Source organism: Lycium ferocissimum, chromosome 6 (assembly GCF_029784015.1).
Source record: "Lycium ferocissimum isolate CSIRO_LF1 chromosome 6, AGI_CSIRO_Lferr_CH_V1, whole genome shotgun sequence".
NCBI classification, from domain to species: Eukaryota; Viridiplantae; Streptophyta; class Magnoliopsida; order Solanales; family Solanaceae; genus Lycium; species Lycium ferocissimum.
The window spans coordinates 33,482,520-33,509,009 of NC_081347.1; the positions used below are offsets into that span (position 1 = coordinate 33,482,520).

At 37.8% G+C, this 26,490-nt stretch overlaps 1 protein-coding gene across 1 annotated transcript in view; it reads right to left on the reverse strand.

Annotated features, from left to right (window-relative positions):
* Positions 1–1,158: 1,158 nt before the first annotated feature.
* LOC132061277 (uncharacterized) overlaps positions 1,159–26,490 on the reverse strand; it is a 34,553-nt gene continuing 9,221 nt past the window's right edge. Inside the window, exons 4-18 of the mRNA XM_059454120.1 lie at positions 25,204–25,398; positions 24,002–24,155; positions 23,780–23,832; positions 21,343–21,486; positions 21,078–21,182; positions 20,870–20,995; positions 19,881–20,081; positions 19,303–19,409; positions 19,040–19,202; positions 18,810–18,875; positions 14,060–14,153; positions 5,499–5,611; positions 4,027–4,097; positions 2,654–2,852; positions 1,159–2,224 (exon numbers count right to left, since the gene is read on the reverse strand). Coding sequence (XP_059310103.1) covers positions 1,799–2,224; positions 2,654–2,852; positions 4,027–4,097; positions 5,499–5,611; positions 14,060–14,153; positions 18,810–18,875; positions 19,040–19,202; positions 19,303–19,409; positions 19,881–20,081; positions 20,870–20,995; positions 21,078–21,182; positions 21,343–21,486; positions 23,780–23,832; positions 24,002–24,155; positions 25,204–25,398 — 2,217 coding nt within the window. The 3' untranslated portion in view covers positions 1,159–1,798. The remainder of the gene's footprint in view (positions 2,225–2,653; positions 2,853–4,026; positions 4,098–5,498; positions 5,612–14,059; positions 14,154–18,809; positions 18,876–19,039; positions 19,203–19,302; positions 19,410–19,880; positions 20,082–20,869; positions 20,996–21,077; positions 21,183–21,342; positions 21,487–23,779; positions 23,833–24,001; positions 24,156–25,203; positions 25,399–26,490) is intronic.

Here is a 26,490-nt window from a genome sequence, read left to right on the forward strand (position 1 = left end):
TCAACACGGGGTCATCTTGACCCTATGTTGACCGTAGTCAACTGTAACTCTTTAACTTAACTAGTTTCTCCACCAATGACTCAAATCATACCCCAAACCCTTCGAGAACCAAACCAATGACTCCATTAAGTCATAATCGACCATTCGGAGCCCTCGGAATCGACGGATTTTCGAAAAAGGTCTGTTTATCCAAAAGTCAACTATTGGTCAAACTTTTTTCACTTTAAGGCTCTATTTCACAAAAGTCATCATAAATCTCGCCTGACTACCTCGGGAACCGTGCCACCCATCCCTGCCGGTCAAAATCGAACTAATAGGGCTCAGGGAAGGGTCAACGGGGGTAGATGGGTCGGAAGATCGTTACACCTTTCAGAAGTCGTGCAACCTCGGATCTTGGCACAAGAGATAACCTTACCCGCCTTGTCCTTATCCAACATCACATCGTGACCTTATCATGGACACTATCCTCTATATGATCAACTGATCTTTCCGAGTTTACATCCATCTACGGGACATTGGTACTTGTTTCATTCCATTGATGAACTACTGAAAGTCCATTGATATGTTTATATCGTAAGAATGTAGTGATAAATTGAGATGATGCTGAATAATTCCCCTTCCCTTTTTACATCTCAAAGTATTTGCTATTGCATCCAAACATCCAACTGTAGTCTCCAAATACACAATACTTACTACCTAGTTCTCTCGCTAACTGTTCGAATTCAAATTGGCAACCCTACTCTTCATTCCCCTCTATGGTTGTGGGAGCACCAGCTCAATTTTCGAGCAATTAACTGTGAAACATAGCTATCTAGAGCTTAATATACTATCATTTACATTCCTAGGGACATTACCAGACTAAAGTGTCCTAAATCACATAGTTTGCCTGATTTATTCGATCAAGCAATTAGTAAGTCGGCATGAAATTCAGTGTAATTAATAAGAAACAATTATACTTTCCAATTCACAAAAGGTGGTAGTTGCATGATGTAACTACCAGATGAACTTTCAAATTCTTTGTTTTTTTCACTTTTAATCTCTTATTCTTTAAATACTTATTTGTGTTCCTGATAAAAAACGTTTAATACTTTTTCTATAATTAACTTTAATTCAAAATAAAAGAATCAAAATATGCGATCACACTTCTGCAGCCAAGCATGACACTAAAAATTACGCTTCAATTATGTTGCGGCAAACAACCAGGTCATTTAATTACTATTTTGTGTAATTCCTAGATCAAGTAGTAATTACACAGTGATTTCCAAACAGACCCTAAATGAACATCTCTGAATGCCGAACTAGGTATTCTTCCCATAAAAGAACACTCAATCTAACAATATTCAAGAAGCCTTCTTCATTTTTGATATATAGTACAAGAAGCCTTCTTCGTTTTCTTTGTCTGTACAAATCTTTCGAACCAGCAAGTATAAGAATGAGGATGTACATGCACAAGGAGATTACAAGTTTACAATCACCTGTGCTATACAATTTCCTATAACATCAACCATATAATTCCTGGAGAGCCAAGGGTAGTCCTCTGATGCAACTTGCAAAGTGCGAGTCATAATATATGTTGAGTGTTTCCGGGATAGAGGGCCACGTTAAGCTGTACATCAAGTAGTTGCTGCAAGTGCTCACTTCTATTTTAGCTCAAAGCAAGTAAACAAAATCCACTTTGCTAGGCTACTCGATTTTGGTATTCATGGCTTTTGTAAGATGTGGTTTGTTGCAATCTCCTTATTCTAACTTGTAAAAGAGGGTATTGAATAACTCAAGTCCCTGTGGCCCAACCGAAACTTTATGCGCCAACTACAACTTCCCGTGGAGCAAGTGAAACACGATCCAGGTAAGCGTTGGAGAGACAAACCAAAAACCGATGACAAGCCAAAGCTGATGCTTTGATAAAAATCAGCCATGAAGTGCAGAAAAACCTCATCATCAGTACTGGACTTTTTCTTGCAGAACCTAACACCTTGAAGAGAATCAGTTTAAGCCGGCAATCTTGGAGGGTTGACTTGCAATCATAGTCCCGTGAGAATGCCGCAGAAGACGATCCTAGCATTACATTGGGCGCACCAGTTAGCTGCACTTGGGAGCTAATTACATTACTTCCAAGTGCTTCAAAAATCCACTGGGACAGTAGATCAGCAATAATTCTGCAAAGGTGTTGACGAAAGAATTTTGCCTCCTCGGAAATAAATGCTCTAACTAATGAAGCACCATCCTACAACAGAGAAATGGATATCAAGTTGCAACACAATATGTAGATATGGATTAGTTTTTCCAGTGTTAGAACACTAGGTCAACATAATTATTCACCTCCAAAATGTTCACAGAAACATTTTCCTCAAGACACCAAGCACATATAATGAGAAGGAATTTTCCATTTCTGAATTTAGATAAACAAACCATAAGGCCCAATGCATTCCATTTCTGAATTTAGATAAACAAACCATTCCATTTCTGAATTTAGATAAACAAACCATAAGGCCCAATGCAAGAATCTACTTCCAACCCCCAACCCCTCTCCGGATCCCATTTAAGGCCCATAGTTTGCAAAACTTTGATTCTTTTAGAAGAAACGGATTGTCATATTTAAGTAACAGTAAAAGAATATCAGGTCAAAGGCAGTATATCAGGCAAAGGTACTCACTGCCGTCATTAGCAATCTTCTCAGCACAATGCCGTCTTTAGATGGTAGTATTCTCAACACCAAGTTTGCAACGTCAAATACACCAGCAGCTCCATCAGAAGAATAAGCAAGAGATGCTTGAGGATTTGGTGCCACGATAGAGTTCAAATAAGCAAGAGATGCTTGAGGATTTGGTGCCATGATAGTGTTCAACCCTTTCCTGGAAAGAATTAGCAGTCAACATCCAAAACGTACTAGGAGAAAAAGCTTCTAATAGTGGTCATGTCTGAAAGAGCAGCTAAAAGATGCAACCAAATGCAGCAGCAAATAGGCGCATCAAGCCTATTCTTTCAGACTTCCTCACTGAATAGGGAATGCATCAAATTTTAACTGAATGATGTACGAAATGTGCAGTTCTCCTAATATTGCTTGGAGAGATGTTAAAGTTCAGGGAAACTAATTTTCTAATAGTCCACTGTCCCATTCCTCAGGCTTCTTAAAAATATTGCCAATACCATAGCTTGTGATTCCTCGTCAGTGAAAGAAAGGATTAAGACGAAATGACTCATTTCCTTCTCTTCCCTCCTTATTCTCCTGCTAAAACATCTCCATTCACTCAAAGACATAATACTGCTCTCAAGACCCAAGGACACAGAGTGCCTTTCACCACTGGATACATGGAATAACAGTTTTTTACATCCTTCGAGGTAGCAGTTAAAGAATAAAAAGAAAGCAGGCACTCTAATCTCATATGAAAGAAGATATGAAGAACTGAGAAAGAGAAGTAGAAAGACATTACAAAAGATAATGAGAAGGTCAGATAGCAACAATGAGCAGTTTGGATCTCCTATATCTATTGAAAATTTTGTCTCTTTCTTCCATTTTGCAAAAGTAACAGAAGAGGATGTCATAGGAAGAAGCATTTAAAACACACTAAGAAACAACAATAACAACATACACAAGTGGGGTCTGGGGAGGGTAGTGTGTACGCAGACCTTACCTCTACCTTGGGAAGGTAGAGAGGCCGTTTCCGGGAGCCCTTGGTTCATATAAAGACGAAAAATAGGCAGTAGCAACAAGCAAAAACAATAGCAAGATAATAAGATAACCGAGGCTAAAGAAACAACAAATAGTAATAGAAATCTAAAAATAAGAAAATACAAAAATAATGCTAAAACTCCAGGAACGGAAAGGAAATGCACCCGATTGCCCACTACCCCTCTACCCTAATTCTCGACCTCCACACCCTCCTATCAAGGGTCATGTCCTCAGTGAGCTGAAGTTGTGTCATGTCCCGCCTAATCACCTCACCAACACTAACATTCACTTAAAAATCTACTGAATAGAAAAACAAAAAACAAGTGTACAATGAACAAAGGACTATGTCATGGTACCTAGCTGCCGCCACTCTTAGGAAAAGAGCTAGCTTTTGCCATTGAAATTCTTTCTTTCTGTTTAATACCACCTGAATAGGAAACAGAAACATAATATTGAATAAAAGGGTGGTTATCCAGAAGTCTAAAAGTCATCTTTTTGTTAGCACTATCACTCTATCGGTAAAAATAAACAAAACAAATTGTATAACAGAACAAGGAGAAGAAAATCTCAAGGTAAGATAAGCATGAAGTGGTTTCCACTAAGTTACTCGGACTCGGGTGCGGGTGTCCGACACGGGTACAAATCCGAGGGTCGGATCCTTCAAGATCAAAATTTTAGGATTCGGGGAGACGGATCTAGGTACGGGTACGGGTGCGGGGATTCGGCTAAAAATAAGTTTTAAATATAAAAATATAGCTATAAAAAATATGCATAATTATGAAAAATTAACATGCTAATAATTAATTTAGATATTATCCCTTTTTTCCAAGAAAACATTTATAAATAGCATAATTAGGTTAATTAATACAATTTGCTTACTTAGAGCATATACTTATTTGTAATATATATGAAGTTTAATCCCCAAAAAATAAAATAAAATTCCATCTCAAAAAATATCTGAAAAGAAAAAACGACAAGCCCGTATCACCACCACCAGTACAGTAACAACCCATCGGAGTTGTCGTCCTCCCAGAGTGGCGATGCGAGAGTAGCAGCTGCTTGGCTGAATTTTTCCTTTCTTCGAGCTGTGAAGACGCCGATCTACAGCCAACAATTTCCATAGATCTATTGAATCCGGTGAAATCAACAAATTGAGGTAAGATTCCAGTACTACACTTCTTGAAATTCAAGCTTCAACTTGCAATCTGCCTTTACTCTCTACATCTTCTTCTTCTTTGTTCGTCTCTGCATCTGCGTCTTCTTCTTCGTTCTTCTCTAAATCTTCTTCCCCAATAAAACCTTTTCCACGTCTCTGTTTTTTCCCAGTACAACACAACCCATGTCTCTGTTCTACATAGCAGCGGAATTGAAGGTATTCTGTTTCCCATCTCTTCCAATCTTGAATTTTCCCCAAAATTTTGGTCAACACACCCGATCTCGTTTGCCCGGATCCGACACAGATCCCATACCCTTACCCGTGTCAGTGTCGTGTCGACACGGGTACGGCACCCAAACTGCCGACTCCGAGTAACTTAGGTTTCCAGTATAAGAATCAAGTACGAGTATAACGTGAGGTTCTGCAAAAAGAAAAAACCCCTCACCTACTTCCCTTTAAAACAACATTTACGATATGCCTAAGTTTTGCTAAAGTTGATTTTCCCCAATTAGATATGAGGTTAAGTCAACATAATTTCATTCACAAGCCAACTACTAGATAAAACAGTAAACAGAATAAGCTTGGTGAACACCATTTTTGATATGTCAGGGGAACAGCATTAAGGTCAATTACAGTATGACTAGAGACCAAATATATAAAGCTGTAAAGTACCGAATGTAGAATTTTCCTCGAAGCAACAGAATTATCAGAGAGAAGCTTCCGAACAACATAGGGAAATGCAGCTTCAAAAGTTTTGAAACTTGGATCTCCAGCCACTGCCAATCCTGAGAAGATGAGTGGAAGTTACAGTATACAGTTTTGTTGGAACAGAATAAGAGGAAGTTACAGCTATACTGTTTTGTTGGAACACAATAAGTATACTGTTAAATATTCAATCCAAGAAGGAACCTGCCCTAAGTGCGGTTTTCGAGATGAAAAAAGGAAGAAGCTGGTTGCACCATCAAAACTCCATGCATATTCAGACTGGGAGAGGGAGCAACATTGTTATTTGATAGCATCCAAGGAAGCCATCATGAGCTTAGGAGATTCCAATTACTCAATAGTAGCATAAGATGCCTTGGGAGATCCATTCAAGAAGCTTTCAAGATCCACAATATGCTAAACTAGATATTTGAAAGGAGGATATCAAGATTTAAGGCAATTAGAAGCCTCAAGGGAGCAAAGACGCCTCAAAGGATCAAAGAAGGCTTGACTGCCCAAGACGGCTTTCGCGACTTCCACTCGCGATTGCGGAGGTAGCTGATTCTGCAGAAACCGCAATCGCAGAATGTAATAAAGTTTTCAAATTATGTTAATTCTTAGCTTTACTAGTTTAGAGGTAGTTTAGGTCATTTGTTAGTTCTTAAATATAAATAGTTTTTATGTCTTCATTTTTGGAGGCTTGAATTTGAACTCCTTTGTGAGATTGAGAGCCTTTGTAGATCTCCAACTTGCAATGGTACTTCATTGAGAAATCATGCCTCTTGATGGTTCCATATAACTTGGTGTTATTTGATTCCTATTATAAAAGGTATTTGGTTTCTTCTACCAATGTCTGTTATACTCAAAGCTGCGTCTAGTTTATATCTTCTACTTATTCTATTTCTATTTTGTGTTTTGTTATTTAATTTCCGCTATCAGTTTGATATCAGAGCATAGGCTAGTGTTCTGTTTCTACAAATACTGATTATATCTTTTGATTCCATCAAAAACTACAAAACAAAAATTAAAAAACCAAGACGACAGAAAGTTTGCACCATTGTTGAGTTGCTTGGAGCATAAGTTTTGATCAAAATTTGAATTCAATTGTAAATTTTTGATTGGATGTGATTCGGCATTGTTGAAAAATAGTTGAAAGTAGTTGAATATCAAGAGGAGAAACCAAGACATATTGTGTTTGAACCACCTTAGGTCAATCTCAGCTTTATCGCCACCAATGGTTTTGTGTGAGCCAATTTTTTCCAGTTGTAACTATTGTTCTTAGTTACTTCCAGTTTCACTACTCATCTGTACTGAGAAGGCAAGGTCTAGTCCTCCTCTTTGTACCATTTCTGGTGGCTATAAAATCGTGACTCGGTTAACCAAAAAAAAAATATCAAATTTCAGATATTTTGGAATTGACTAGAACTAGTTTTGGATTAAAATTGGAAGCTAAAATTTGGAAGAACAGCGAAACCCAGGTGACAGAAAGTTGAATTTCAGGGATCCTCGGAGTCACAGAATTAAAAATTTCAGCCAGATTTGTAAGGCGAAGCCCAATCCGCAAACTCAGTTCGCCTAGTTCCACAATTCCAGAATACATAAAATATAAAAAAAAAAATCTAATTCTTGGATTCTAAATATTATGACATTATTATTAGATTATTCCATTATAGTCTCAGTGATCTCCTGACTTTCACCCATATTCTCGTGCTCCTCCTTTTTCCTTTTTTCTTTTTTTTCCTAGAAGGTACTTTCATGTTATTTTAATGTCTAAATTCCCTTTTTTTAGAAACGCCGTAATATATGTCCAATTAACTACATAACCAAAAAAATACTCATAGTTTGTCCATTTGTCAGTTAGCCTAACTAGAATCTGTCTGTCCCCTAGTGTAACTTATTTTTAAGCTCACCCTCTTTACTTCTTTGTCTTTCCCTCTTAGAATTACAACAACGGCATACCCAGTGTAATCCCACAAGGGGGGTCTGGGGAGGGTAGAGTGTACGCACACCTTACCCCTACCTTGGCAGGGAGAGAGGTTGTTTCCGATAGACCCTCCCTCTTAGAATTGATCTCTGCAATTTAAATTTGTCTATGACCTCAAATAGAAACACATGAAATAGCATCAATGAATAAATTTTAGGTGTAACAGAAAGAAACACTATAACAAAATAAGCACTTCAGCGCTTGAAAGAAGGGATAGAAATTCTCCATGCAGGTGAGTGGATAATGAGATTTATGCTGACTATATCAATTTGACTCTCAATAAACAAAAAGTGACAAATATATTGAGGCAGAACAAGCATGAAATTAGCAAGTACTCGTTCCATCCGAATTTATGTGGCGGTGTTTAACTGGCACAGAGTTAAAGAAAGAACCAAGGACTTTTGAAACTGTGTCCTAAAACCTATGTTGCTCGGAATCTTCAAAAATATCGACGGGTGCGTGTCGGACACTCCAAAAGTAATGCATTTTTGGAGAATCCGACACGGGTGCGGCAATGAAAGTGAAGAGTCCTCGCAACTTAGCCTAAAACAAGCCATAGATATTTGTGTGGCTATAAACCATCTCATTAAGGGTAAAATGGAGAGTTAATATTAAATTGTTTCTAAATAAGGACGTATGACATTCTTTTTGAGATAGACGAAACAGGAAAGTACGCTACATCAATTGGACAGAGGGAGTACTTTTTCATTAAATTAGCATGTACTTTTATGTCGAAATAACAACACTGTAAATATAGTAGGCAATGTTTAAACAACATAGCTATTAAGATTACTGCTTTTCATAAGAAGGGATACTTGTAACAAAACCAAAAAAATTGACCCCTTTCCATTAATGTTAAAAGCCTGCTTTAATTACTTATCGAACCAATTTCAAGTAATACTAAATAAGATTATTTTGACCTTAATCTCAAGGCATACACTTTTCAAAGGCTGCACAATGGTCAAAAGTTAAGGTCATTTGGTGCCCTTGCTTTTATCTTACATGGATCCTTCTTTTACTTTGATGTACTCGGGTCAAAGAAGTGTGAGAAAGTGTGGGTACTTTGTGGGAATTCTTCAAATTGAAGTAAAAAATGTCAAAAAACTTGACATGCTCATACCGAATACTTAATCCCTACCACATACATAACCATAAACAGATCCATGTAACATAGACTTTGCTTAGAACCACCCTTTAAACCAATTTCCCTAATCTTTGCATCCTCATCCCCGAGAAATAAGTAAATCTCACTTTATAACATGGTGTCTTATCTCACCACTAAAATCCTTTATTTGATCAGGCAACAAAATTACTTCGTGATTCTCAACCAGTATCATGTATCATCAAAAAGAGCAAGTAGTATCTTCAGAATCTTATGGAGATGGAGTAAAGGTTCTTTTACAAGACTATAAGCAATTCACACAAATTTCATTCAGTGAGAAAACAAAAAGGCAGACATTTGCCAAAAACCAGAAACGAAAGGTAGTAAAAGTATATCTCCATAATAGTGCAAGCCAAAGATGGGGAAGACATTAAAATAAAAGACTGTTTCCGCACAGATCACGAAAACGGAAAAAGAAGGCTCCATGGTAAAACCTACATAACATGACAGGATCAGAATGGATCAGCGAGTTTCTTTCAGCATTTCCACAGTCAGATTTTCTTTTTCATTAATGGCGCTCTCCATGGTTCTTCTCAGCTCATAGTGGATTAAGAAAAAGGGACCCTTTATCCCCTTTTCTCTTTATCTTTGTAATGGAGGCTATTCACAGCCGTTCAGTTAAATTGGATCAAAGGTTTTTTCAGCCAGATCTAGAAGACAGGAGTCTTAGAGGGTGTTTGGATTGGCTTTTTAAAAGTAGCTTATAAGCTAAAACCTAAAAGTCATAAGTTGGGAATACCCAACTTTTGGCTTTTGGCTTATTTTTGTACTTTTCTTGCCTAAAAGTAACTGTTTTTAAGCACTTTTTATCTTTACCAAACACCACACAAACTAGAAAAGAGCTTAAAAGCCAATAAGCACTTAAAATAAGCCAATCCAAACACCCTCTTAATTTTACCGACATTCTCTAACCTGATGAAACACTGATTTTTGTGAAGCTGATTAACAAGAAGTCCTATTCCTAAGGTTGATTATCCTTGTTTCTAAGGTTGTCTGAGGTCTCCATATCAATTATTCTAATTCTCTTATATCCCGTCAATGAGGTGTCCAATTTACATCAGCTAGCTCACATGTTTGGTTAATGGTTAAAACATAGGTATCTTACCAGCTAAAAGTCTTGGTCTTCCACTGGGCGGGAGTTTCTAATCTTTATCCATATGGGAAGGATTCGTGAGAAAGTGGAGAAGAAATTTTCCAACTGGAAAAGACAATATTTATCTTTGGGGGGGCAAGCTTACGCTCATCAATCATATTCTATATACTTTTTCCACCTGTACAATGTCTCTCTCTCTCTCTCTTTTTTTTTTTTTTTTTTTGAAACAGGTAACACTTTGTATTATAGACCAGTACTGGGAAGTACTGAAAACCCCTTTACAAGAGAAAAAGGAGGAAAAAAAAAAAAAAATTAAACAAGAGTCACTGAAGCATAGCTGCAATCCTAAAATGAATCAAGAACATCTAGGATTGTCTCTGTATCTTCAGGGTATGCATTTGTACACCAAAAACAAAGTAGCATAACACAGTTGAGCTTGATCATGTGAATTGTACTACTTGTATTCTCAAAACATCTCGCATTCCTTTCTTTCCAGATTGTCCACCATATACATGCTGGGATGACCCTCCAATTTCTTCTGCTCTTTGCCCCAATCCCAGCCTCCTCCCAGCTAAAAAGAGTCTCAACAATCTTGCTAGGCATGGTCCAAGAGATGCCCCTGAGATTGAGAAAAATCTTCCATAATTGGCCTGTGACCTTGCAATGTAGAAATAAGTGTCTTACAGTTTCAGCTTCAGTCCCACATAAACAGCAGTGTGAGTCTAAGGTGATGCCTCTCTTCATCAGATTCTCATGTGTCAGCACAGCCTCCTTAGCTAGCAACCAAGTAAAGCAAGCAACCTTGTGTGGTATCTTTACTTTCCAGATGTGTTTCCAAGGACAAATAACAGTCTGTGAAGCTATTGTGTTCATAATCTTGTACCCAGATTTGACCATATGGCATATACTGCCCTTTGGTATGTCCAGTCCACCACAAACAGTCCTCTCCATCTTGCACCCCTTGAAAAGTTTCCAGAAGGCTAAAAAGTTCATTCAACCTGGGAATTTCCGAGTCATTCATCATTCTCCTGAAAATCAGCTTCCAACCTTGAGGTGACGACATCTCAGCCACTGTCTTATTCTGATGTTGAGCCAGAATAAACAGATCAGGAAAGGAGTCCTGCAAGCTCCTACTGCCCAACCACTTGTCTTTCCAAAAGAGTGTTTTGTTACCATTCTGAACTTTAATGACAGAGTGTCTCTTTAAGAAAGGCCACCAAGCTCTGATGGACCTCCATAAGGTCACACCATATGAATTACTTGCCTCGTTGGTGACCCAGCAATCCAGTTCCCCATACCTTATCTTGATAACATTTACCCAAAGAGATTGAGACTCCTTGGAATACCTCCATAGCCACTTCACTTTAATGCCTTACTATGATTCTTCAGATTTTTAATACCAAGACCACCCTGTTTTTTGCAAGTAATCAGTTCTTTCCACTTTACTAAGTGGAAATTTCTTTTGTCACTGTTCCCTTGCCAGAAGAAAGATCTTCTAATCTTATCCAGTCTTTGAACCACTCCAGAAGGGATAGGGAATAGAGATAACATGTAAGTTGGTAGAGCATCAAGCACTGCATTAATCAAAGTAAGCCTGCCTTCCAGAGACAAATACTGAGATTTCCATCTGGACAACTTCTTTTCACAGTTCTCCAAAACTGCATCCCATATTTCTTTGGACTTTGAATTTGCACCCAGCGGCATCCCAAGATAGACAGTAGGTAACTGACCCACTTCACCTCCCAAAATTGAAACCAACACTCCAAATTAGGGACAGAGTTAATGGGATAAATATGGCGTTTCCTCCAATTGCTATGAAGTCCTGAGATTCCTTCAAAATAGACCAAAATGAGTCTCAGATACTTAACCTGGTCCTCCTCTGCATCAAAAAAAACAAAGTGTCATCTGCATATTGAAGGTGAGACACCTCCAAACTCCGGTCACCTCCTCTGGCTACCTCAAAACCTGAAATCCGCCCATTTGATTTGGCTATTTTTATCATGTTGTTTAGACCCTCCATGGCAAGAATGAATACAAAAAGGAGACAACGGATCTCCTTGTCTAATCCCTCTATGAGCATCAAATATGTATTTGAGTCTAATAGTATTAGGAACTTCCACTCCTGATAGAGGATGTAAGCTAATGGCTTCTTCCACTACTACTTCTTCATTAAAGGGTAATGCTGCCTCTATCCCTTCATCTATAGCTTCTCCTGCAACTCCTTCTGGCCCTTCAGAAGCAGTTAATGCATTCAACTGCTTACTCTTGCATTGATGTCCTGGGAAATATCTATCTCCACATTTGTAGCACAAGTTATGATTCCTTCTTGGCCCTATTCCACTTACATTAGCCTGCCCTTCCCTGGACCAATTTCCTCCTGTTTTTACAGTACTATTACTTGAACTTGAACTGTATGGTTGAGTTATACTCTTGTTCCAAGGATTCTTGTTCCTCTTATTATTGCAACCACTCTTTCCTGGTGCCTAGCCTTGTCAATAGCTTGACTGAAACTTTGGGGATCTGACAGTCTCACAGTATTCCTTACATCCTCCTTCAATCCTTCAATGAAAAATTCCAGGAAAACCTTTCTGGTATATGAGGATTCCTAATCATTACCCAGGTTTTTAGGTCTTCAAACTTCTCTAAGTATTCATTCACTGTACTCTTCTGTTCTATCCTTTTGAACTCCCCCACCAAATTGAGGTTACTATTATCTGCTTCCTCAAACCTCTTACACAACTCTTCACAAAACTCCTTCCAGCTAATGGTATTCTTGCTCACACTGTAGGCGAAGAACCATGCTTCAGCCTTGCCAGTAAGATGAAGAATTGCTATTTCTAATTTCTGCTGAGAATCTGTAATTTTGTTGTACAGGAAATATCAATCACACCTTCACAACCAAGCACAAGGATCTACATCTTCAAAGTATGTGATCTCAACTCTAGGAAGGTGGTTGCTTCGTGTTGAAGGCATCTCTGTTGCTTGTAACTCCATGGCTCTACCTCGATTTCCAGATCCTTCTGATTGGGTTGTATCACCTGGTGCGCTACCAAGTATACCATTCTGAGGAGGAATCACCCTTTCCATGAGTAGATCGAGTTTTTTGCTTAATTCATCAAACCTAGAATTCGATTCTGCGATGTGATTTTGTAATTGTCCATCCAATTTCTTTATGTTTTCTTCTGTAGCCTTAGCTCTAGTCTCTGTAATCGTCATGGTGCCAGGATTAGGCTCTGATACCAATTGTAATATTCTTATGAATTGCGGAATTGTAAAGTAGAAATTAGGGCAAATTTGTGGATTTTATTAGTCACCAATCCAACTGTTACAACTGAAATTGGAAATGCAAAGGAAAACTAAGGTACAATCTCCATCACCATTTACTTGGATGAGAATCAACCTGATAAGAGAAAAAGAAATGGGTGAGAAAGGATAGAGAGAGAGAGAGAGAGAGAGAGAGAGATTCAGAGAGAAGATTTTAGAAAGAGGATTTGTACCGGAAAATGATTAACTGACTTTCCCAAATTCAGTGGGAGATATTTATTGAGCTGGTTTGGAAAATGAATCTACACCCTTGGATTAGACTAATCCTGTCCATCACTTTTATTCACGTGGCCCCTTCATTAAACAGCTGGCGAACAGTTGGCGTACAGCTGGAACACAGCGTGGCCGTCACGAGCTTCTCACGTGCCCTCCTCCTAAATTCAGTTACCCCCAAATCGATTCCCATTTCTCAACCCTAATCGTAAACATGGACATTACAAAGCTCTTACAAGGTTGAATGTTTCGCCTGGTTAGTTGCTAGAGAGGCATGTCTTACTCAGTCCACCAAAACAATCTTTTCCTTCATTGCGAAGTCACTAGCCAAATCAGGACCATGTTAATCAACAATAGGGGAACTACCTGGATAATGCCTAAAATCACCCTGGAGTTTTTGCAAAGCTGGGGCTGGAAAGGACTCAGTAAAAAGGCAACTAACTTTTGGATCTATTCCATCTATGGTCTACCATCTGGTGGATAGTATGGACAGAAAGAAACCTCAAAAGATTTCAAGGCAAAAAGGAAAATGTAATTAACCCAAGTATAAATCTTTTTTGTTCCCAATTTTTTTTCAGTCAAGTATTTGTACAAGATGCAAATGATATTAACAACCTGACCAGTGAAATGCACGAATTGTAAAGCTCTTTCACCAGCACAATCTTTGCGCTGTTTTGATTCTAAAAAATTCATATCCTTATTAAAAACAAAAAGTTAGTTGTTAAGAAATAAGATCTGGGCATATACTTATCTACCTTCTAAGGAGGCAAGAGAACGAAGCAGAAGGGTGAAGTATGGTGGCATGCGGAAATGATACTTGTATGCTACAGACACGATTTTACTCAAAACCTGCAAACACACATCACAATAATCAGCCATATAACAATATGATGGTAAGAAGCAGAGATATACTTGGTTGTTTCACTGTTATAACAACATTTTACTTAAGACTATATTAAGCCTGTGCTGAAATCAAATGAAACGCTCTGAAAATTCAGGAAGGAACAAATGACATTAGTGTATACCAATGATCTTATAGAGCATATGACAGCTTCATCTGATATGTGACTCAACATTTATGAAGAAAAAAAGAATAAAAGAAAAAAATTCCAGACTGATATGATCGAGGATGAGCTTTCTAATATTTTTTTTGATAGGTAACTGAAATAATTTTATTGATGTGAAGAGGGGGCCAACTTTAAGAAAAAGCTGGATAGAAGTACATCTAAAAGATAACTTTACAGTGAGTGTAAAGAACAAAGAAAACTCAGCCAACGCCTCCGGCTCTAAAACATTTACCGAGGTTATGTTGCACCAAAAAGTAAGCAAAAATATACATTTGTGCTTTAGATTAACTACATTGTCCTTTTTGTTATCAAAAACTCTAGCATTGCTCTCTCCCCATACGACCCACCAAACTACCGCTGGGATAGACTTCCAGATGTAACCCGGCGCTTTATGCATATCCTGTTTGTGCAATTGTGCCACGAGAGGAGAAAATCAACCGTGCTCCTAGGCATGCACCAGTTAATACCCACATGACAGAATAAAATGTCAAATCTGACTAGTGAAGCTACATTGCAGAAATAAGTGGTTCGCATCTTCCCAATCCCTTCCGCATGGAGAGCAACAACAACAACAACAACAAGCCCAGTGGAATCCCACCATGTGGGGTCTGGGGAGGGTAGAGTGTACGCAGACCTAACCACCACCTTGAAAGGTAGGGCGGCTGTTTCCGAAAGACCCTCGGCTCAAGAGAGGAAAACAAGACAAAAGGTCAGATAGGGCCAAGCATATTAAAAACAATATGAAAACGAGGAATAACAAAAGCGAGAAAGTCATGGTAGAAAGGAGCATTAACTACCATAGATAAATAAGATAATCAAAGTACAGAGGCCCAACAAATATAAGCAGAAATCAAATGGCAATAAATGAATGAGCAAAACTACAACTACTATGGTGAAAGGATAAGCAACCTAGCCTTCTATCCTAATCTGAGTCCTCCACAACCTCCTATCTAAGGTCATGTCTTCGGTAGTTGAAACTGTGTCGTATCCTGTCTAATCACCTCTCCCCAATACTTCTATGGCCTCCCTCTACCTCTCCTGAAACCGTCCATAGCCAACCTCTCACACCTCCGCACTGGAGCCTCTGTGCCTCTCCTCTTCACATGCCCAAACCATCTCAGCCTCGCTTCCAACAATTACAAAAATGTTTTGCAAGTTGTGAAGAGTAAGCCATTTTCCATGAGCTACCAACCAAGCAAAACATTTGACTTTGTGAGGCGCCTTAGTTTTCCAAATAGTCTTCCAAGGCCAAAGGGATTGTGAAGATGTACCGATAAGAGTGCGATAGCAGCTTCTAACCGAGGAGAGACCTTTAGAGTTGGAATTCCAGAAAAGAGTCTGAAGTTGAGCCCAGAGGAGGAGAAGTGTTGAGTAGCTCCAAAAGCCGTGAGAATTCTTCAACTTCCTAGTCATTAAAGTTCCTTCTGGTGGGATGAACCACCCTTGGTTCTGCCATGAATCTGCTATGGACAAGAGGGGTCTAGAAGCTTGTCTGAAAAGAAAGGGCAACAAATCCTTCAGAGGAGAATGACCAAGCCGCGCATCATGCCAAAAACTAATTTTCCTTCCATTACCCACCCTGAATGAAGAGTGATCCCCCAGCAAATCCCATAAAGCTCACATATATTTCCAGACTCCGAAGCCGAGAGGTGGAGAAGGGATGTTAGTGGTCCACGCTGAAAATAAACCATATTTAGAGCAAATAACAGATTTCCAGAGGGGTTCTTCTGAATTGTGACGCCAAAGCCAGTTGCACAATAAACTTTTATTGTGAAGTGTCAACTTTTTAACGCCCAAACCTCCCATTTCCTTATCCTGAATAACAGTATTCCATTTGACGAGGTTGAAAGCTGTCTTTTCCTTGTTCCCTCACCATAAGAAATCCCTTCGAATCTTGTCAAGCTTATCGGAAACGGATGCAGGAAGGGAAAATAATGACATTGTATATGAGCTTTCTAATTCACCAGCTAGAAAAGCACTTCAGTACAATGAAGCAGGTATGACCAATAATGGCTCTCAATAATGTTAGAAAAGAATTAGCCAATACTTGTTACGATTTTTAAGCACTCCGGTTATGGCCAATATCAAAGTAATTGCTGCTAATGCAAGGAAGAGGAAGGCATTAGTATCAAGGGATTGTCATTTTAGATATTAGGTATTTTTCCCTGATCCCTCCTTACTTTCACTAGCACACCAACCTCACCTTTTAGTGTGGCTATTTTTCTAGACTTGCCCTATCTCCGGTTGCACCAATTTCCTTCTCAACCACTGCTGTGGAAATTTTTAATTTTAATTTTTTTTCCTTTCCCCACCCCCCAATTATAGTCAGTAGAGTAATCTCATGGAAGGATATCTTCTCCCCCCAACTTGTCACTCCAAAAGATAAATCATTCATCTTAAGTGTGGTTATTTTTCTAGACTTTCCCTACCTCCTGTTGCACCAATTTCCTTGTCATATCTTCCCCCTCCCCCCAACTTGTCACCCCAAAAGATAATCATTGGCATCCTGATGCAACCTCACCTTCAGTGTGGTTAATTTTCTAGATTCTTTTTTTGAAACTGAAAAAAAAAAAAAAAAAAACTAGAAAAATAACCACACTGAAGGTGAGGTTCCATCAGGATGCCAATGATTATCTTCAGTGTGGTTATTTTTCTAGATTCTCCCTAACTCCTATTGCACCAATTTCCTTCTCAACCACCGCCGTGGCAATTTTTAACTTTTTTTTTTTTGCACTAATCTTCCATTTTCTGATATCTCTTCCCTCCAAAAAAACAAAAAGAAGAAAGATATCATTCTATTCCTCCATTTTTTGTAATTTCTTTTCTTATATTTTTGTCATTTTCGTCCTCCATTTTGTTTTGCTATCACTAAGTTCTTTTTTCTTTATCTTTTTATTATTATTCTGCAGAATGTGAAGTTGATACTTATAATTTTTCTAGTAACGGAGGTGTCTGGGCCAGCTTGCATGCACCTCGACTATTCCACCAAAGTACGTGCTACCTCCGACCAACACCTGTACCGGTAATTCTGCTACCAAAGCTTAGACAAATAGGAAGAAATCACCTAACGTCTCGTCTCTCATGGGAAAGGAATAACCACTTCACAATTTAAATGAAGGAGATAGTTTTGGAAGCCAAGTACATTTTGGGATTAAAAGATTGATTAGGTTCTAAAGCACAAGTTGAAGTCGTTCAAGTGTCATCTTATCTAGTCTTATATCCAATGTATTGTACGCTGACAAAGAATCTAATCCAACCCAATGTTCGCTCAGAACCAATCAAATCTGAAGTGGTAGCAAGTTGGCCTTACCCTCCACTTACCGAAGACCAATTACAATTTAAACTGAGGGAATAGTAAATGTTCTTGGCTACTAAGCTGACTAATTATTGTAGGCTAAACCATATGTTTGGGGGAAATGCTATAAATTAATGGAGCAGCTTGGTTAGGATTTTCCTTTTATCAGGTAATATGTAATTTCATTAAACATGCATCCAGTAGATGCCTGAAAATTACAAGCAAAAGGATAGAAAAGAGAAAAAGTAGCTCCTGAACAGTGATCATCCTATATGGCTTCTAAGGAGCTAACACAGTCAAAAAGATGATCAAAATTATTTACTGTATGATGCTTACTCCAGCAAAAAATGTTTGTAAGACATCTATACTTCAAAGTATGATAGGAAAAGAGTTTCCTTCGAAGCATCTGCTATTCCTTACTAGCTATAGACACCACTGCAAGCTGGAACAGTCTACGAAAACTTTTTGATTGTGTTCCTTACATTCCATTGTCCCAACTTCTGTAGCTTCTCTGATGCTATAAGGCACAACTCACTGAATGCCAAAAAGACAGAGGAACATATTCCATATATCTGCTGCAACTGGGCAATGCAGAAACAAATGGCAGGAGTCCTCGGGATTTTGTAGGCACAGGTAACATCTCCTGCTGAGGGGGATGCCCCTTCTAATTAAACTTTCATGTGTCAAACCTCGTTTAAGAGCTACCCAGCTGCAGCAAGCCACTTTGGTTGGGATTTTGACTTTCCAAACTAATTTCCATGGCCATTCATCAATGATGCTGTTTTTCATGTGCATGTATTTGTAGCACGCTTTAACAGAGAACACCTCTCTTCCACTGCAGTTCCATATAATCCTTTCATGCTTGCTTGGTTTGGATTATCTCACCTGATTGATTAAGTTCTTTTTTTGGGTCTAATCAGTTTTATTAATCACAATAAGTATTCAGCTATCATATGAAAAGATAAAATTTTGGAGCTATTACTTGCAAAAGAAACAGACTTTAAACAGTATGTATAATTACTACTCCATAAAATCAGAAACTATTTTCATAATACAAGCCAACCAGGCTCTGTCCAGTGGGACCATCCATGTAACATGAGAAAGCAACACAAGTACTACTGCACATAAATTTATAATTCTTACCCGGCTAAACTTGATATCAGGAATTTCACCCTTAAATTCAACTTCCCCTAAAGCATCTTCCAAATCCTGGGTAATTTTTCAAAAAGTTGGTGATGTTAGTACGCAATAAAGCTGATATCTGTTAGAGCTTAAACCAGCTGGCTTTGAAATGTGAAGCAGATACTTTTTTGCACCATAACACCATAAGATTGAAAAGTAAAAATTGATGAAATACGTTATGTAGATAATACCATGGTGACAAGGCGTAAATTAGTCCCTGGCTTAACAACATCCATTTCAATTAGATCAAGCACAAGAGACCCCCAATCACCATTTACAATGTGCACAATGGATGCAAGCATAGCATACTGATGCTTCCTTTTCACCCGACAAAGCAAGCCAAAATCAAGAAACCTACAACAAGGGAGAGTTCAACAAGAGCAATAAGTACAAGATTCTAACTCCTTTGTGTCAAATAGAAAATTGATTATCTTAGCAGAAACTGTAAAGATACCCGATTTGTGCTGACAATGTGTATCTTAAATTTCCAGGGTGTGGATCAGCATGTAGTAACCCAGTGTCAAGGAGTTGAATTAATGATGCCTGTACTCCTTTGTTAACCTACAGTAGTAGTTGATGGAGAAGAATCTATCAGCATAAAATGATCAATGATATTAGATAGATGCATCTCACATCATGCCTTGCAGAAGAAGATAGTTCCCTAATCTTTCAAGAAAACAACTCAAGTCTGCTTTCCATTTTCTTTTCAGATTGGTAGAGGAAAATCAAGCTGGTATTGGGTACATAGCGCAACCAACTTTTAATCACATTGTTGTTTGAGAATTTCTTTTAATCATATTGTTATTTGCCATAATCCATCAAGCACGGAGATATCTTTTTGCCGACTCCCTTCTCTCTATTGATTTCGATTTCCCACAACTATCTAAACATTGTAAAAATTATTATATTATATAAGACGTTGACTTTGAATTATGCACCTCAGTAAATGCTTAGTAGCTTCACAATAAGGATTAAAATAAGGTCTTGTTCCCAGTGAAGTAAAGAATGATTAAAGAGCAAAACTAAATGCACCAGATCAAGCAGACGTCGTTTAGCTTCGGTTTGGCACCCCTCTCCATGTGTTGATTGATGAACAACAGAATCCTCTGTGGATAACATCATCAAATCAGTTGGACTCTCACCAACCAACCATTCCATAGTCAAAACTCTCTTTCCGCTTAGACCTTGATAAACATTTGGAACACGGATGAAAGAATATGTAGAATGGACTTCCTGCAGTAGATGTTTGACAATAAGGTGAAAGACAAAATAAGTAGAGCATATTCTCAGTTACTAATCAAAAAAAGAAAAGAAAAAAAACAAATGTACAAAACAGTCTCATAGCTAGAGCATAGTCTCAGTTACTCGTTGAAAAAGAAAAGAAAGAACAAATGCAGAAACGAGCTCACCAATGATCCCGAAGAAAAGCATTAAACTCGGAGAAGACAATTTCATGTGTAATCAAGCAATTTAGGTTGGACCACAAAAATTTCATGGCAAAACAGTATGCGGTTGTTGTTTAATTGCTTCAAATAAACAACAACTTCAATGTGCACTCAGAATCAACTTAACAATAACAAGGAAAGCAAGGTCACGGTTATTATCTTACTTCTGTGATCCAGTCAAAGCATCAGAATGAACAACTGCTTCTATTTATATGACAAGGAGCAGATCAATGTCAGACATAGGCTTGTCTTTGTTAAATTAACAATCACCACATTTGAACGAAAGAAAATTGAGACATCATCCTAAATTTGAAGACAATGCATCAACCAATAGTGAAGAAGATTATGTGAAGCTAATAAATCTTGCAGACACACACAAGGGGCACAATCAGGGTACGAAGTTAACTTTTAAGGCCATCAAAAGCATCTGTAAATGCTAGTTGGACCTCATTTATACTTTTACAGACGCTTTTGTTTTTTCTCTAACAGCCTGCTCCCTTTCTTTTTTCTTCCATTTTTCTTTGTTTTCTTCATTTATTATGGAGGGAGGAGGTGGTACAAAAACCAACCAAATACCTTAAACTTCATGGCATTTTCAGCTTCGCAGGTGTAATCTAACTCCCCAACCAACCCTTTTCCAAGCTCATCTGCATAGAGACGAAGATCATTTTTCCTTTTTGCTATCTTCTGCACGAGTCCCAGCTGAAGCAATCAATTGCAAGGTTAGTCTTGAAGTCTACGATACACGAAAAAAAGAATCAGAACAGGTAATTTAGACACGGACCGCAACACGAAGAATATATACATCCCGAACTACGACATGGCGCAAGTCTGGTCGCTGAACTTTCACAGCCACACTTGAACCATCGAGAGTACTCCCTCTATACACCTACAGCGTGTAAAGACAATACTATGAATAGACAATTTTGTGATATTAAGTACTATCAATCACATTTCACATATCCAAAATGTTACGTAAAAGGGTGCATACTGAAATATCCTCAAATGAAAAATATTAAAACCATCTCCAAAACAGAGATAAAAGCCACCTGACCGAATGAAGCTGCAGCAACAGGTTCTTCAGAGATGTAGCTAAAATATGTCGTAATAGGAGAACCCAAATCTTCCTCGATGATCTTCATGGCCACATCCCTGGGGAAAGGTGGAATTCGATCATGGAGCTCAGACAGCGCCTGCAATCACCACTCAAAGCAAAGATGAAAATAGAACATGATCTACCATCTTTATATGTTTCATGGTAACGTGAAAGAACATGGATACAGAACTCTGACTGGCAGGTGTGGCACTATAGATTCTTGCCGCATAACCAATAGGGATTTCTATGGAAAGACTAATCAAGAAAAAGCAAACTATAACAAAGAACCCCACTAATCTACCTATGTGACTTGAAAGCAGGAAGCATCCGGCTATTGGGTTGGCGGAGTTGTGACCCAAGTCACTGGCTTTTCATAATTTCAACAGATTCTAGTTCAAATAGAAATACTATAAACGCATAGCAGGAATTGTTTTTTTATTTTTTGAATAATGTGGAATAAGCTCCGGTATTGGCACGATAAACAACAAGAAGAAATATACCTGCTGGCTCATGTTAAAACAATCTACTCAAATGGACCATTAGGATCAAAGAAGTATGTTCATTTCTAATGCAGGAATTTATGTTGAGAACCAGCTAGCGATGCTGTAGGTCCTTAGTTCAGGTTTCGACTTTAGTCCTCATAAAGATAATGGCCAACCAAGCATGGATGCATTAAAAGAAAATGACCTCAGACTAAAGAAAAATTTCACGTAACATGGAGTCATCTTTACACGTTTAATCACTATCATCTTCGTAATGTTAACTTGCACTGCACCTCTTCAGCTGTATCAGATTAACAACTTTGGCAAAATTATGTGCATATGAGATTTGAAGTGACTTGGTCCGTGCATGAGATGAAGGTTTTAACTAGTATGTCTTCCATTTAACTTAAAACTGAGGATAATGAACTGGATAAACCAGTATCCTAAAGATTCTGTTCTAAGATTTTACCGAAGTAAAAGCAAAAGATACAACTTTAGTTCATATTGATACTTGCATGTAGGGATGGCAATTAGGGTAGGGCGGGGCGGGGCAGGGCAGGGCAGGGCAAAATTTAATTTTTGAAAATTTTAATAGGGCAGGGCAGGGCAAGAAATGGGTTATAAGTGGATTGGGTAAAAAATGACTATTTTATTCTTGTTCCTTAGTTTGAATCCACATTTTGAAGCGTCGTTCTTTACTACTAAAAGTATAAGCATGATTGCTTGGAAGTTTGTAAGATTGCTCATTTCTGTTATTAAATTCTTTTTTGTTAAAATGTGACTTCTGGCATAAATTAAAATCAATACTGATTATAAAACTAAACTTACGAAGTAAACCCAGTAATAGAACTATTCTATTTGTTTAAGCTTGTACAAAACCTTTCCTATTTATCGCAAAAGTGATCGCCTAATTAACTGATCTTACGATTAACAATATTCATTTAGAAGAAATCACTAAAAAGACATCTACAAAAAGGTGAAATACTACTACTTGCCAGTTATACTTACATAACAAGTTTGTCTTCAGTAATTAAGACAAATCATTTTTTTTTTTTACTCAGACATTCCTTCAAGCTTATTTAATTATACTAAAGATGGTTTTGTGTATTCTCATGCTAAACATAGTAAAATATGTAAATTCTAGTTCTATTTTGAAATTTGAATGGTCAAAAGAAAAAAAAATCCAATTTTAGGAACTAATCATTCATCTAATTGTTTTCAAGAAAACATGTCATGCTTCAAAGTGAAAAAATAAAGGCAGTGCTTAGCGGGGCAGGGCAGGACAGGGCAATTTCTTTGAAAAAAGCTAAACAGGGCAGGGCAGGGCAGGTCGAAATCTTAGCAGGTCAAGGCTTGCCCCGCCCTAACCTGCCCTATTGCCATCCCTACTTGCATGCTATTTCGGAACCAACTTTCAAACATGTCTTTTTTTTTTTTTTCCATAAGTGATTTTCAGTAATTATATTATCAGACTATCCTAAGTTCCTAACTATCCTCCCACATGTATAATTTCTTTTTACTCAGGAGTTGAACAGTGGCCATTTCGCACTTTTGCTCCTTCGGTGATTGAAACCCCCAACCTTATGGTTTGAGGTGAAGGGTCCTTATAACTAAGCTATTCTCTCGTCCACATGTATGATTTCTCTTGAGCACTAAAATTTCCTTATAGCTTATCATTGTACCTTTTTTAGTGTTTAATACTTACAAATATTAGATTATCTGTGACATCAATTCAGTTGGATGATACAAATGGAGATTACATATAACAACACTACCAAGAGTGAAAGAGGAAGTCCAACAAATAAATCCTATGCACTACTCGTATAAAATTAATGCATATCAACTATGAAGCTTGATAGAATAATTATGGCGAAAAAAGTAGTATAGATGGCATGTGCGTCGACCAACCTTTGTAATTTCAGAACCAATTATATCAGGCCTTGTTGAGAGAGACTGACCAACTGCACAATAAGAAAATAATATTAAACTGGTACTATTGATTAGGAATGAAATACACTTAAATATACAATTCATTGAATGACTTCAAACAAGAAAAAGAGAATACAGCAATAATTTATTGAGAGCACAGGACAGTAACAACCTAAAATTACGGTAGTCCTCAATACTTACTCTTGATAAAAGTAGGACCAAGGTTTAGCATTGTTTCCTTTAAAACCTTCCCAAGAATGTAGTTTGACGTTTCCTTCTCGACATCTTCATTTGAAGTGGGGAGAAGTCCTGATATTCTAATTTGGATGGCAGCAGAAGTGAAGGCAACAAATACCTTACAAAACATAAAGCCCCATCAGATTGCAGTTTTACGGATTAACCTTGTTAACAGCTCTTTATGTAGAGGAATCAGATAAGTTAATAAGAAATGATTCACAGAGTGATGAGCTGTAACTTGTAAGAAAAGAATACAAGTGGAGAATATGCCCAAAACCAGACATAAGCCATGAGCCCAAAGTTATTGCCTCTCCGTCATTTTTACCATGATATTAGTTGCAAGCTATTGTATACATTCATACAAGTGCTCCCAGTTTGACCTGCTTCAACATATAACAGTTCTTATTGTCAACTACAATTGAGGCACACAGTACGCGTGTTACAATATATTCCACTATACACTAATTAATTACGCCAAATGCAGATTGCTAGTCCCTTTGGGACATGATTAAAAAATATAAATTGCTAACCTTCAAAGTTAAAAATGGCTAGTAAAAGTTAAGACAATATTGGTTGATTACAGCCAATATTAAGGAAGAGGAACATAGTGCAGTGACCAATTTAGCCCTATCACTACTCAAACTAATAGTAGGAAAGTGTAGACACTTCAGGATTTGAATGTTAATGTATGACCAAGGTAGTTATGGGAGACTAATAAAATTACTTCAAGGGGCTAGAGCTTTATTAACTGTAAAGATAACCACATACTCAGATGTGCATGCAGTAAAACAATTACGAAAAGAACTATTGGCTATGAATTAATCATATCATATGAGGTATATACGTATGTTTTGAGGTCTAGACTTGAAAAGAACTCTAGGATAACTGCCAGATACCCCTGGGCCCAAAGACCGAACCAAAAACAATAACTTCCAATTCATGCCAAATTGCTCCCACAAGGTTTGTAAATTAAGTTTCTTCCTAATATAAGAGTGCATGAAGCTGAAATATATCTTTCTAAAAGACAGGTTGTGGCCAAAATTCAGTTAGACATAGTGTGGCGAAATCCAAATAGGTTGTTGGCCATCAACCGAAATTTGACTGATTGAACAGAAATGATGAACCAAAATCACAGTGAAGTGTCATAAATAAATGCTCTCAATTACCTCAAGCAGACGAAGAGCCACCACATGGGGTCTCAAATTGAAATATTCCGACACTTGTTCCGGATCATATGTTTCAGGAAGTGGCTTGGTCCATCGCTTCGATATGCAGTAGAAATAATTAAGATATGTCTCCAACGCTTCGAGATCAGCCACAAACAAGTCTATGCCAGATAGGTCTGTCAAAAGATGGCATGCCTCTCAGTCAAATAGTAGAATAAGAATGCATTAAGTTTTTTTACAGTCTAACAATCTGAAGATGGACATCAGTAATAAACATAACCCTGACACACCACACAAGGAGCCATACAGAAAAGACAGCAACATTTCCTAGATCTTATCATAGAGAAACAAAATAGCTGTTGCGAGCCTGCCTTGACAAACTTTATAAGGATAAAGGCAAATTTTGACTGGTCTCCCCGCCACCCTTCAATAGGAAAAGGATTCCTTCCAGTGGATTTTGCTCCATTTTCTTACATGGAGTTATGGATGTGTATCATGTGTTAGAGAATTACTTTTGAAGGTTTGGATCTAACATTATAAAATCATTTTTTTTTTCAATGTTTTTTTTTTTTTGATGAAGTAAGATGTTTCATTAGAAAAGCATCAAGTAGATGCATAATTACAGGGGCGTAATTACAGATAGGCAAAAAAAACAAAAGATTTGCATGCCCCTATACATTGGTTCCTTCTAAAGTTAGAGTACTAATAAAATCTAAGAAATGTTCAGTATTAGATACTGGGGACAACATTGTCCAGCAAAAAAGATTAACTAAGCATTTGGCTTTAAGAGCTTGAATAGGAAGTGAGGTATCATGAAAGCATCTCTTGTTCCTCTCAGTCCAAATACACCAAAAAAAATTGCAGCAGGAATCATATTCCAAACCTTCCTGATGGTCTTATCAACTATCCATAAACTCCAAGACATGTGGGCTTCTCTCAAACTTTGTGGCATCACCCAGCTTAACTGAAAAATACATAGGAACATGTTCCAAAGGCCATAAGCTAGTGGGCAATGTAGAAAGAGGTGGTTAACTGTCTCCTGAGTGCTCTTGCAGAAATAACATATGTTGTCCAACTGGAAGCATTTTCTATTCAGATTGTCCAGAGTAAGACATGCATTCTTTAGTATAACCCAGCTGAAACATTTAATCTTCATAGGCAGTTTAGTCTTCCATACTAGCTTCCATGGCCATATGTCAGGCAGTTGATTATGAGAACATAGCTGCCTATAGCATTCTTTCACTGTGAATGTGCCTTTGTTTCCCCATCTCAACTTGTCTGGTGCAC